Here is a 13,199-nt window from a genome sequence, read left to right as displayed (position 1 = left end):
CACGAATATCCAAAAATCTATCCAATCTTGGTCTTCCTTGGTAGCACAAGCCATAATCTCTAGTGCCACGCAAATACCTGAAAACCTGCTTCACTATTGTCCAGTGCTCCTTCCATGGTTTTGATATAAACCTGCTCAATACTCCCACTGAATGTGCAATGTCCAGTCTAGTACAGACCATCGCATACATCAGGCTACCAACTGCACTTGCATATGGGACACGGGACATGTCCTCTTCCTCTTCTTGTGTCTTGGGACACTTTTCAACAGATAACTTTACACCTACAAGAATAGGAACCTTCACCGGTTTACTATCCTGCATATTAAACCTCTGCAATATTGTCTCGACATACTTCTTATGGTTTAACCAGAGCTTCCTCTTTGCCCAGTCTCTTTTAATTACCATGTCCAAAATATAGTTTGCAGCACCAAGATCTTTCATGTTGAATTTGGAGGACAATTGGGTCTTCAAATCCTGGATAATTTCTTTGTCATTTCCAACAACAACATATCATCCACATACAATACCAGATAAATAACACGGTCACCAATTAATTTAAAATACACATAGTGATCTGCTTTTCTACTGGTGAAGCCAAGTCCCCGTATAAATGTATCAAATTTCCGATACCACATCCTTGGTGACAATTTTAACCCATACAGAGACTTCTTTAACTTGCATACCAGTTCTTTCTTACCCTTCACCGCAAAGCCTTTAGGTTGCTTCATGTAGATCTCCTCTTCCAAATCCCCATGAAGAAATGTTGTCTTCACATCCATATGTTCTACCTCAAAATCAAAAGCAGCAACAATAGATAAAAGTAATCTAATAGAAGCTGCCTTGGCAACGGGCGAAAAAATATCAACAAATTCAATTCCTAGCACCTGGGAATAACCTTTTGCTGCCAACCGAGCTTTGTATTTCTCCACCTTTCCTTCTATATTTGTCTTCTTCTTGAACACTCATTTACTGCCAATGGGTTTCCTTCCAGCCGGCAACTCCACCAGATCCCAAGCCTCATTTTTGTGCAAAGATGCCATTTCATCAACCATGGCCTCTTTCCAGAGTTTCCCATCCTCTAAATCTACTGCTTCCTTCAAAGTTCTAGGATCATCATCAGTAATAGATAAAGAAAAATTTCAACAGAAATCAGATGGACTATACCTTTCTGGCTGCCTTCTTTCTCGAACTAGTCTTCTCACACTTGAAGTTTGTGGTTCTTCATCTTTTGATTCCTCTTATGTTGTAGATTCTGATTCTTCCTCCTTAAGCTCAAACTCTATCTTCTCAGGTTCCTTTGATGATACTTCATGTTTAATAACATTTTTCACCTCTCTGAACACCACATCTCGGCTATACACAAACTTCCTTGTTACTGGGTTCCAAAGTTTATAACCCTTTAAACCATCCGTATAACTAATAAAGATGCACTTTTTAGATTTACTATCCAACTTGGTTCTTTTCTCCTTTGGAACATGTACATATGCATCACATCCAAATACCCTCAAATGTAAAAGAGAGGGTTTCTTACCATTCCATACCTCTTGTGGAGTCTTATCCTCCAATGCTGATGAAGGTGATCTGTTGACTAGGTAACATGTTGTCTCCACCGCCTCTGCCCAGAATTCCTGTCCTAACCTGGCACCACTGAGCATGCTTCTTGCCCTTTCCATCAACGCCTTGTTCATTCTTTCTGCAACTCCATTTTGCTCAGGTGTATATGGATTATTCTTATGTCGTGCAATACAACACTTCCTACAGAATTCTTCAAATTCCTTACTACAAAACTCTCCACCATTGTCTGTCCTCAACACCTTTATCTTCTTCTCTGTCTCGTTTTCCACCAGAGACTTAAATTATTTAAACCTATCAAAGACTTTAGATTTCCTCTTAAGGAAATATATCCATGTATTCCTTGAGAAGTCATCTATAAATGGTACATAGTGCACAGACTTACCCAGTAATGGAACCTTCACAGGTCCAAACACATCACTGTGCACAAGTTCTAATATATGTTTCGCCCTCTTACCACCAGAGGGGAAACTTACCCGATTCTGCTTCCCATATACACAATTTTCACAGAAATCAAAATCCAGAGAGCTATTACTCATACTTTCTACCATATCTTTACCATGAAGTATTCGAAGGCCCTTCTCTCCAATATGTCCAAGCCTTTGATGCCACAACATGGTCTTCTCTCTAGAGACCACTAGATTTTCTACTCCACTTTCAAGAACCATAGAATTGTTGCACCCATCAACAAGAGTGCTACTTTGTAGCTTGTACAGAGTTCCAATCCGAACTCCCCGCATCAATACCAGTGCTCCCCATACCATCTTGCAGGTATCTTTCTCGAACACTATTTTTACACCTGCATCATCCAGCTTGCTTACAGAAATCAGATTTTTGGCCAATGCAAAAATATGCAAAACACTTGGAAGTGTTCTAACCCTTCAACCTTGCAACTTCAACTTTACTTTTCCATGACCAACGATTCTAGCCTTCCTATCATCCCCTAAGAAGACATCACCACCATCGTATTTCTCATACTCGCAGAACCACTCTCTATGGGGAGTGAAGTGAAAGGATGCACCTGAGTCAATCAACCATGCCTCATGATCTACATGTGTACTTGAAGAAGCCAAGTACACATCCCCACCTTCATCTGAGGTGGTTTTCGCCTCTGCAAAAGGAGCATCATCAGATCCCTTTCCTTTGTCATGAGCTTTAGATTTACAGTCCCTTTTGTAGTGCCCTTCCTTTCTGCATTTCCAGCAAACTACCTTTACAGCATTTCCTAGATATTTAGATCTCCCACTCGATGACTTATTTTTGTTTCTGTTCTGGGATCGTCCTCGGACAGACAAGGCATCACCATTCTTTCTCTCCATATTTTTCTGTCTCATCTCCTCCATTGGCAAGGATGAGACTATTTCATCAAACTGCAAGGCAGTTGCATTGCTACCTATTGCAATAACCAGACTATCCCACGAATCTGGTAGAGAACACAACAAACTGATGCACTTATATTCATTTGAAATTTTAATATCAACAGCCAATAACTGACTTACCACAGTATTAAATGCGTTCAAGTGCTCTGTCACCAAGTCTCCATCTTTCATCCTCAGGTTATACAGCTTTTTCTGCAGGAACAGTTTATTCACCAAAGACTTAGATTGGTACAAAGTCCCTAACTTGTCCCACAAAGCCTTCGCAGTAGCTTCCCCTGATAAATTCAGCAATATTGAATCTGAGACACACAATCGTATTGTGCTCTTTGCCTTCTGATCCAACTTCTTCCATTCTTCATCGGACACTCTCGTTGGTTTAGTAACCGGATCTACCGTGATCCACTGATCTTTATCCACCAACAGATCCTCCATCTTGAGTTTCCACAAATCAAAACTCTAACCATTAAATTTCTCAATCTCTATCTTTCCACTACTCATCATCTTCTTTCACCACCAAAATTGGTCCCGCATATCTCCCACTAAACAGGGTCTACCATAGGCCCGAGCGAAACCCCTCAGCAATAAAGGCATCCCCTTGAAGCCAAAACAGCTCTGATACCAAATGTAGGTTTTAACCCCATACAGAAATTACCTGCATACGAATTCTAAAACCCAGAAAATAAACAATGCGAGAGAATAACACATAAAACACATATACACAGAGATTTTCCCCTAGATCCAAAAACCGGGACTACTAGATTGATTTTTCATTATATTCCTTTCAATGTTACAATACATATGTATACATGTCGAAGCATCCAATACCATGGACCGAAAACCATCGTGTCCAAAACCATGTGTGAAAACCATGCACAAAATCATAGGTAGGTCCGCCCAACCTAATATAGGGTCCAAATAAAAAAACTTCACGGGGCGCTACCCCAGACCCCGTAGAGGGGGGCTACCTGCCCCCTTGTTACCCCCACATTATGCAATTAGCACAACGAAGGGGGGGCTCCGCCCCCCCTCTAACCCCCCAATTAACTACGTGGGCTAGTCGTGGAAAGAACATAACACAACCGAACATAAAATAATATTAGATTACATCATCAAATTTTAGAGGGAAAAAACAAAAAACTATTTTTTCAACTTATCTCCTATGGGTTTACTCAAATTTCGAGTTGAAACACTCGTTGGATGAAAAATTTGATTCCTCATCCAAGGATTACCCATGTTGCATATTTTCGATGGACCCTGTTTAACGAAAAATGAGAAATACATGAAAATCGTGATTGCAATCACGTTTTTTAATGTATTTCTCATTTTTCATGTATAAGGGTCCATCAAAAGTATGAAACATGGGTACTCCTTGGATGAGGAATCAAATTTTTCATCCAACGAGTACTCTCGCTCGAAATTTGAGTAAAACCTTAGGGAGATAGGTTGAAAATATGAGTTGAAAAAAGTAGTTTTATTATTTTATTAATTTTTAATCTTTTTACTTTTTTACTCCAAAAATGGTGAATCATCCCCCATGGTTAACATTATCATCTTGAAAAAAGGAAAATAAGATTTTCGTGCACCGATGCTACCTCTGCGAGCGCCCTCCTGCAAACCCCCCTCACAGCCATGGCTCTAGAGGGAGGCTCTGGGCCTCCTTCCTCCCTCCCACCTGAGCTCCTGGCCTTCAAACAGCTGATGGGCAAATGCAACAAGCACCCAATTTCAGCCTCCCAGTAGAATTTCATCAAGAAGATGGAAGAAATCCTTACCGTCGCTCTTCCAGCTAAAGAACCCTGTCATGCTGCCCTGAATATTGTAGAAAGAGGACTCATCGTCCAGTTCACTGGGTTATGGCCATCACCAAGAGCCATCGAATCGTGGGTGCAATGCAACTGGAGACCGCTGGTTTCAGAAGGAATAAAATGCCACTTCATCGGTAAGGGTTATTTCATTTTCATTTTTGACTACATTGAAGATAGGAACCTCATCTTTAGAAACTGGCCATACTTCATGGGTCCCCAGGGTCTGTATCTAAACAAATGGACACCGGACTTTGATCCAGCCCAAGATGTGCCCTCAGTTGTTCCTGTCTCGGTGCGCCTCCCTCATCTACCCTTACACTGTTGGAGTCCAAAGACATTAGAAACCATCAGAAACACCCTTGGAAAATACATTGACAGAGCAAACAGGAAGGGACAATACTCATGTGCCAGAATTTGTGTCGAGGTTGATCTGGAAGTTGGGCTTCCAGAAGCCATAAAACTAACAGTGGTAGAATGGTCTCATGTGCAAGAACTGGATTACGAGAAACTTCCCTTCAAGTGCAGGCATTGCCATGGATACAGGCACTTTGCAAGAAACTGTAAAAAGAAACTTGAAGAAGAAGCAGAGAAAATGAAAGGATATGAATGGACAATGATGTAGAAGACGGCCTCATCAAAGCAGCACAGCAAACCGAGAGGGAAAGGGGCACAAGCGGGAACCATTGTGCCATCCACAGAGCTACAGCTGGAAGGGGTAGTACCCCCTAGAACAAACCTTCCCTCAAATTCCTTCGCAGCTCTCAGCACACAGGAAGAAACCCCTGTTACGGAAAGTGATGCAGAACAGTAGGAAAACCCCTCATTAATTGAGGAAGGAAACGCAAGGGCCTCCCCTGCACAAAATGACTCCCCAGAAATAGGCTCTCTACCATCCTCTTATGCAGACATGATAAGAAAGAAGCCCTCGGAATTGACAAGCTCATTGGAAGAGGAGACATTTGAAAGGCCCTCAAAGCAGGCAGGGAGGAAATCTCTCAAGGAAGCAAGAGAGGAAGAAGTAGAGAGGCAAAAAATGCAAGGAATTCAGTCCACTCTAGAAATGTCCATAAGTCGAAATACCAAAGTACGACCACCAAAGGGAGGCCTCTCCTCCACTACCCCAAATAAATAATGTGTATAGTCTCTTGGAACTGTAGAGGCTTGGGGAACCACATGAAGGTTGTAGCTATTAAAGATCTCATGAAAATAGAAACCCTAGAGATCCTCATGCTCCAAGAGACAAAAATAGAAGGGGAAGCCCTTCTTGAGTTAAGCATAATGAACTGGAAGACCAAATCTGGGATGGCCGTAAGTGCAAGGGGAACCTCAGGAGGAATTGCCATGATTTGGATGGAGGAATTGTTCCAGCTGGAGAATTCCTTCAACACTCAACATTGGATTTACACCGAGCTTCGACATAAAGCAAGTAAGCTCACTCTTGCCCTGTTTAATCTTTATGTTCATGTTCTTTACCTTGAGAAAAAATAGTGTTGGCAAACACTTAACGATTTTGTAGACAGTTATTCTCCCATGAACATTGTAATAGCAGGAGATCTAAACATCGTTCTTGACCCAAAAGAAAAAAGAGGGGGTAACAATAGCATAGATCCATTGCTACCCCTTGTGGAGGACATAATTCTGCAGTGGGATCTTCTTGATCTTAAACCCAAGAAGGGGAGATACACTTGGACCAACAACAGAATAGGGGCAACCCACATCTCAGCCAGGCTCAATAGATTCCTAGTGCAGAGCACTCTTTTGATGGATAAGAGAATAGTATCAACGAGAATCATACCAAAGCTCACCTCGGACCATAAACAAATCCTCTTACAACTGGATGAGGAAGAAAACCTGGGGCCCATACCATTCCGCTTCAGCCCTTTATGGATAGAGAAAGAAGGGTTTATGGAAGTCGTTGACAAGACTTGGTCTATCACAGTCACCGGGTCACCGAGTTATGTTTGGGAGAAAAAAATAAAAGCAACCAAAGAAATTCTGGAAGAGTGGGCCAAAACGCCTCCCAACACCTTCACCACACATAGAAAAGAAATTGTCCAACAGTTAGCATATTTATAGTGGGAGATGGAGGACAAAGACATAACCACACTTGAATTGGAGAAAGAACAAGTAGCCCAACTTGCTTCTTTCATCTCTTTCAGAAAAGAAGAAGAATTTTGGAGGCTTAAGTCCCGAAGCCTATGGTTGAAAGTAAGTGACCGTAACACAGCCTTCTTCCACAGGCAGTTCAGAGCACGCCTCTCCCGAAATCACATCTTAGAAATAACCTCAGCAGATGGGACAGTCGCCAAAGGTTTTGCCCAAGTTAAAGAAGCTACTGAAACTCACTTTCAGTGGTTATACACAGAGGATGGAACAGGAGACGAGGCGATTTCCAATGACTTCCCCTCCCAGATCCCTTCCCTGGTTAACGAGGAGAATAACTCAAATCTTATGAAGCCCTTCACTGAGGAAGAAATCGGTAATGTAATTTGGGACATGGGGCCTAACAAAGCCCCAGACCCATATGGTTTCTCAGCACACTTCTACAGAGCTTGTTGGAAAATCATCAAATCTGACCTACTAAGAATGGCAAAGGCTTTTCAGAAAAAGGCTAAAGTGGGAGGCAGCACCAAATCCACCTTTCTTTCCCTAATACCCAAAGAAGTGAATCCGGCTACCTTTGACAGATTTAGACCCATTTTGCTATGTAATGTCTCTTACAAAATTCTTGCTAAATTGCTTGCAAACAGAATTAAACCTCTGCTAAGTAAGCTCATTTCTCCCAGTCAAGGAGGGTTCGTAGCAGGAAGACATATTTTGGATAATGTGATACTTGTTCAAGAATCCATGCATTCCAGTCATCAGAGGAAGGAGCAAGGGATGTTGATCAAGTTGGATATGACCAACGCCTTTGATCAGGTAAAACTTTCATTCCTTTACAAAGTTCTACTCTCCTTTGGATTCAGCCCAGCTTTTGTGAACCTGATTAAGGCCTGCATTGACAAACCATGGATCTCCCCGCTGGTTAATGGCCGACCTGCCTCTTATTTCCAAGCTTCAAGGGGGATAAGGAAAGGATGCCCACTATGTCCCTTTCTGTACATAATAATGGTAGACACCTTAAGCAGTAAACTAATAGCGGAAAGAAATAAAGGTACTCTCCTGGGCATCCGACCGACGACTGGATTAGAACCAATCAACCATGCCTTGTTCGTAGATGATTCTCTTCTGTTGGGAGGAGCTTCCACACGAATAACAAAGGAATTCAATGGGACCTTACACAGCTTCTGTATCATTTCAGGAGCGCTTATTAATAAAAGAAAAAGTGTAGTGTACAGTTGGAACACAGAGGAGCAAAGCGCACTCTGAATTGCTAGAATTATGGACTTTCTGGGCTATGCCTCCTCGGACAAAATTCAATACCTGGGACTTCCTTTAAATCTGGGCGCTAACCAAGCCTCACTCTAGATTGAAGCCATCAGCAAGATCAAAACCAAGATAGCTACTTGGGGTGGGCAGTGGCTTAACTACGCTGGCAAGCTAATCCTCATAAAGTCTGTCCTTTCCTCTCTCCCTATCTATCAGGCCTCCTTCCTCCTAGCACCAAAGACAATCACGGATCAGATTTCACAGCTACTCAAAAACTTCCTATGGCAGGGAGGCAAGGGAAATGAGAAGAAATTTCACTTAGTAAGTTGGGACAAAGTGAAAAGGCCAAAGCTGGAAGGAGGTCTTTAGATTAGAGACCCTGGCCTGGCCAACATTTCCTTAGGTGGCAAAATCCTTTGGCAGCTCTACTCTAATAAACGCCACCGAGTCAGCCAACTACTCTAGAATAAATACTTCAAAGGAGCCTCATTGAGAAACCTCCAAGTGGATAGAGTTCCCAAAGGCACACCACTTTGGAGCCTTTGCAGAAAAGGGCTTGCCACCTTCCAAAACCAGATTTACAGGGTGCCTGGAAACGGAGCAAATATTATGATATGGCAAGATAAAATCATGGGCAATTCCCCCCTTGAACACACAGTGGAGTTAGCTGATCTCCGTGACTGGCTCTCCCAACACGGATTTCACATTCTAGCTGACATTCCTACTTGGGACAACCAAGGGAACTGGGAAGATTGGGTCTTCCCCAACCTGCTAGCTCATCTACTTCACCAAAAGCACCTTCTCTTGGATAAGCTGAAGGGCTCGGCGCCAATTAACCTACATACATCGGATCTCTAGAGATGGGGGAAGACAAGGATCGACACCCCTGCGCTTGGCTTTGCAGCCTTGCAATCCACACAAAATCAAGATCTCAACCCTTCCATCTGGCAGCGCACATGGGACACATACGGTACACCCAAGGTAAATTTTTTCACTTGGTTACTTATCCACATGAAAGTGTTGACAGGCGAAAATCTTGCCCACAGAGGCATTATAGGGCCACATTGGTGCATTTTGTGTAGATCAGCATCCGAAAACGTGGATCACCTCTTTGTAAGCTGCGCCTTTGCACAATCGGTATGGGCTCTCGTCCTACATGGTCTCGATGCACCCGCCCCTCTCCAGTGCACAGTCGTGGAACTCTTCTCCACCTGGACTACTAGGTACCCTAGGGCTCTCAGCGCACAATCTCTGTGGAATCGGATCTGGCACTCCATTCCCAAGTTCATTTGCTGGAAGCTCTGGCTCGCCCGAAATAACTGGATATTCAACAATGTAACGTCCTCTCCCTTGTCTGTGGTAGCCAGAGCTAAGGCGTCCTTGATGGAAGCTCTAGGGAACTACCCCAGAAAGTTAGACGATACCCTCATAACTGAAGAAAGAAGTTGGTTAGGAACCCTTCTCGTTCGGGTCAGCAAGAAAGTACCTGCTTGCCCCACATTCAATCTTGCTTAGCGCATCAGAACACCAGATGCAGAGTTCCAAACCTGGTGGAGGAAGCAGGGAAAGGTAACCGTTTTCTTTGATGGCGCCTCTAAAGGAAATCTAGGGATCTCTAGTGCAGGTGGAGTGGTCTACTCTCAGGACGGATCCCGTATAGATAGCTACAGCTGGGGACTAGGTCAGAGCACAAACAATCGGGCTGAAATTCTCAAGTTTCTTAAAGGCTGCCAGATCGCTCAGGATCATGGACACACAGCTCTTCAAGTCTTCGGGGACTTAGAGCTCTTGATAAAGACATTAAACTCAGAAGAGCACCTTAGCAATCTGGCTCTTAAAAATCCTCTCCAGAGGTTGTGGGGTCTGCTGGGTTTTTTTACCTCTTTCTCCTTCTTTCACATCCTCCGTAGCTCAAATAAGGAGGCAGATATCAAAGCCAACGAGGGATGTTGTCTGACTCAGGGGTTTCTCAAAAAAAACTCAGATGAGCCCATGTGGATCGTCATTCCATAGCTCAACAGCGTTGCGCCAAGCAAAATATGCTCTGAGCAACCATTGGATCTCAGTGATCAACAGTCCAGATTCAGTAACAAATGAACCTAATAGAACTATCGGCACTGACCATTGGAGCAGATCAAGGGTCATCGCTCGTGAAAGAGCTCAGAAGTTAAAGCAACGAAAATGCGATTTTTTAACCTCGAGTGGTTTTTCAGGCGACATTAGCAGTGGTAAGTGGTATCGTGAGCTTGGCTCTGATTCCACTAAGTGGAGGACATGTAGCAGCAACGGAGTGTGGGGAAACCACTTTATCGGGAAATTAACCCACGGGTGTGTTATCAACCCAAAACAAACGAGAACCGTTGTATCTAACAAGAGTAGATCAACGGCAGAGGTTCAATATGCAAGTTGGCCAATCGGGGATCGGGGTTTGGTAGCGTCACGAGATTTTGCGAAGGGCCGATGGGTGCGGACCCGATGTGGTTATGTGCGCGAGCCTAAAAAGTTTGAAGTCCGACAGCTCAATCGCATATCGGATGTGGAGGAGTGTTGTAAAGTGAGTCGCGGAGGTGCCGATTCCCGATTGCGTTAAAGGTGGAACCTCGAAATGTGTGTCAAGATCAGAAAGGATTGTTTTGCAGACATTTCCTTTATAATGGTTTATAAGGAATTAGCGCTAACAAAAGGATTTTTTTGTTATTTATATACATCCAATTTTAGAAGCCCCGATAAGTATTCAGGGGCCTTAACCATCGGGGGCCAATCACATCGCTAAAAGACTTGGTCTTTGTTCCGACACCGCCGACAGCTCTTCTCTGATGCGATTGCTCGGGGATCGCAAATTGCACCCTTTTGTGTCTTAAGGAGCCACTTTGTAAACTTCAATCGTTGATGTGAAGTTCCCTCAAGTTTCAAAACTTTGAAGGAAAGTTTGATAGGCGTAGAAAGGTTTATTGAACTTAAGTCTCCTTGTAATGTCGGTTGATTAGGCTATGGCCCAACCATTAATCTATAAATATATTAACCATTCTAGTTAAAAAGAAAACATTATCAACTTGAATCCTATTGGTTCTTATAAAGTTTATTTTGGTTGTACATTTTTCTTAGGAGACCCATTTTAAACCTCAAAATTCCCCTAATGATGCATGACTATGCATTCCTCTAGTTGGTAGAGGCTCTATGTAATGGTGTAGATGGGTGGTGAAAAAAGAAAGTAATGGGTTGAGGTGTAGTCCTTGGTGCCTTGGAGTAAATTGAATGCAAATTTTTCCTATGGTAAGACTCTGGTCCAGTGAACAACGGTGTTCTAGAATGGGAGGGAAGGAATTCTTCGAATTTCTCCCTTTTGGAGGTTGGTATAGTAGTTTTCTTACTTAGCAAGGTCTCACTTGAAGATGGAAAACTTTAATTTGAAATACTTGATGAGTTCATTAATTCATAAGCTCCTTACACTTATTCTAGTATCATCTTGGTTATACTTGAGCTCTTTGTTTAATCGCTATGGTATTTTGGTCGCCCAGGTCTAGAGTCTCAGTCTCTGGGTGTTGTTTATTTCTTGTGTTCTGATGAAATTGTCGGGATTTCAGGAGTGGTTCAACTTTGATTTTGGTGTCAACCTTTTCTTATTGTTTTAGGTAGTCGGAATTCCCTATGAGGGTTGGTCTGGGCTAGTTTAGTCATGTGAATAAGAAAGTGTAGTGGGCCGATTTGGATTACTGTTTGTGGTTTCTTGGGTGCAGAAGCCTCTTGGTCCTTCGGTGGTGCCTTTTTTGCTCAATGGTCAAGGAGGAAGAGTCTTTGGCTGAGGAAGTGTTGTACTTCGCCCTATTTGGTTGGTCCTTGTCTAAGCTTAGATCATTTTTCTAATGCTTCTGCAACAAGATAGTTTGTTGGTATCCTGGATTTGCATAGGATGGGTTGAGTTAGTCTTTGTGTCCTTTTACAAATAGAGGAAGATTTTGTAGGGATTTTGAGGTTCCCTCCCATGACTTAATGACACCACTAAAGTATAGGATGAGGAGCAGGAAGTGAGGAGGCAATAGAACCCATCCTGGGCAGTGGGGGACAATGTTATTTTCCCATGACTCTGTGGCAACTTATTTCAATTTTATTCTGCCTAAAACTCACCAGGAGATCTGGGAGTTAGAGATAAAAAGTTGGAGAGGAAAGGTAATCTCTTTTGGAGTCAAAGTTGTTGGAGTATATGTCAGTTTGGGTGTCTGACGATGCGCACACCAGGGGTTGACGTAAGTAGTATTTAAATTTAGTAGCACTCCATTGGAAGATGAAGACATTGTTGGTCCTAGTGCTGAGGGATAAGAAGGTGGAAAAATAAAATATTTTTGCCTATTTGGAGGACTTGAAGAGAATGATCAGGAAACTAAGGTTCTGTGTGGATAAAATTGATGCTTGGTTGGTGCATGTGAATCAGATGGTGGAGATCAGATGGATCCCCCTAGCTCCAGCGCAAGGGTTCTAGCCAATATCTCATCCTCAAACAATGAATAGTGAGCATGGGCGGTAGGTGGCGAAATTTGGGTCTCTCATGAAGTTTTGTTTTTTGCTTTTGAAAGGTCCCTTGATGTTCTTAAGGTTTGCGAATGACAACGACATAGATTAGTCGTGGTCATGTGTTTCTATGGTTTGTTTATGGTTCTCAGTTTCAGTCTTTGGATTCATCTATTTTATATATTATTTTAATTTTATCGTGTTATGTGATGGCTATGTTTTTTGTGGGCAGCTCACTGGTGTATGGGTTAGCAATGGTGATTTCTCCCTCTGTTGGTTGATGGTTTTTGTGGTGACACCCTAGGAGGGTCATGTCATGGAATTTTCAATGACTCGGTGGCTCTACAGTCGTGACATATTGGTCATTTTATTTTATATGTTGTCCTAGGTGAATGTTGGTTGGTTGTTAGTTTCAGTCATCCCCTTGAGGACTTTGGCTCTTGCGTACTTCTTGTATGGGGAAGGTTCCATGTATGTTTTGGAAGCAACGTATTTTTATTTAGGTTGGTTCGTTCTTGTGGGTCATACAAACAACAAAGATCGATACCTTAGTGTTGGTGCCCCCTC

General features: G+C 42.8%; 1 protein-coding gene across 1 annotated transcript; it reads left to right on the top strand.

Annotated features, from left to right (window-relative positions):
• The first annotated feature begins 4,707 nt into the window (after nt 1-4,707).
• On the top strand, nt 4,708-5,379 carry LOC149192345 (uncharacterized). Its single transcript, XM_089406908.1, has one exon. The coding sequence runs from the start codon at nt 4,708-4,710 to the stop codon at nt 5,377-5,379; it is 672 nt and encodes a 223-aa protein (XP_089263034.1).
• The last annotated feature ends 7,820 nt before the right edge of the window (nt 5,380-13,199 follow it).

Source organism: Pinus tabuliformis, chromosome 2_2 (assembly GCF_031772625.1).
Source record: "Pinus tabuliformis cultivar Carrire ecotype Pingquan chromosome 2_2, CPIR1, whole genome shotgun sequence".
NCBI classification, from domain to species: Eukaryota; Viridiplantae; Streptophyta; class Pinopsida; order Pinales; family Pinaceae; genus Pinus; species Pinus tabuliformis.
The sequence above is the reverse complement of the archived record's forward strand: the minus strand, read 5'-3'. Positions and strand labels throughout refer to the sequence as shown.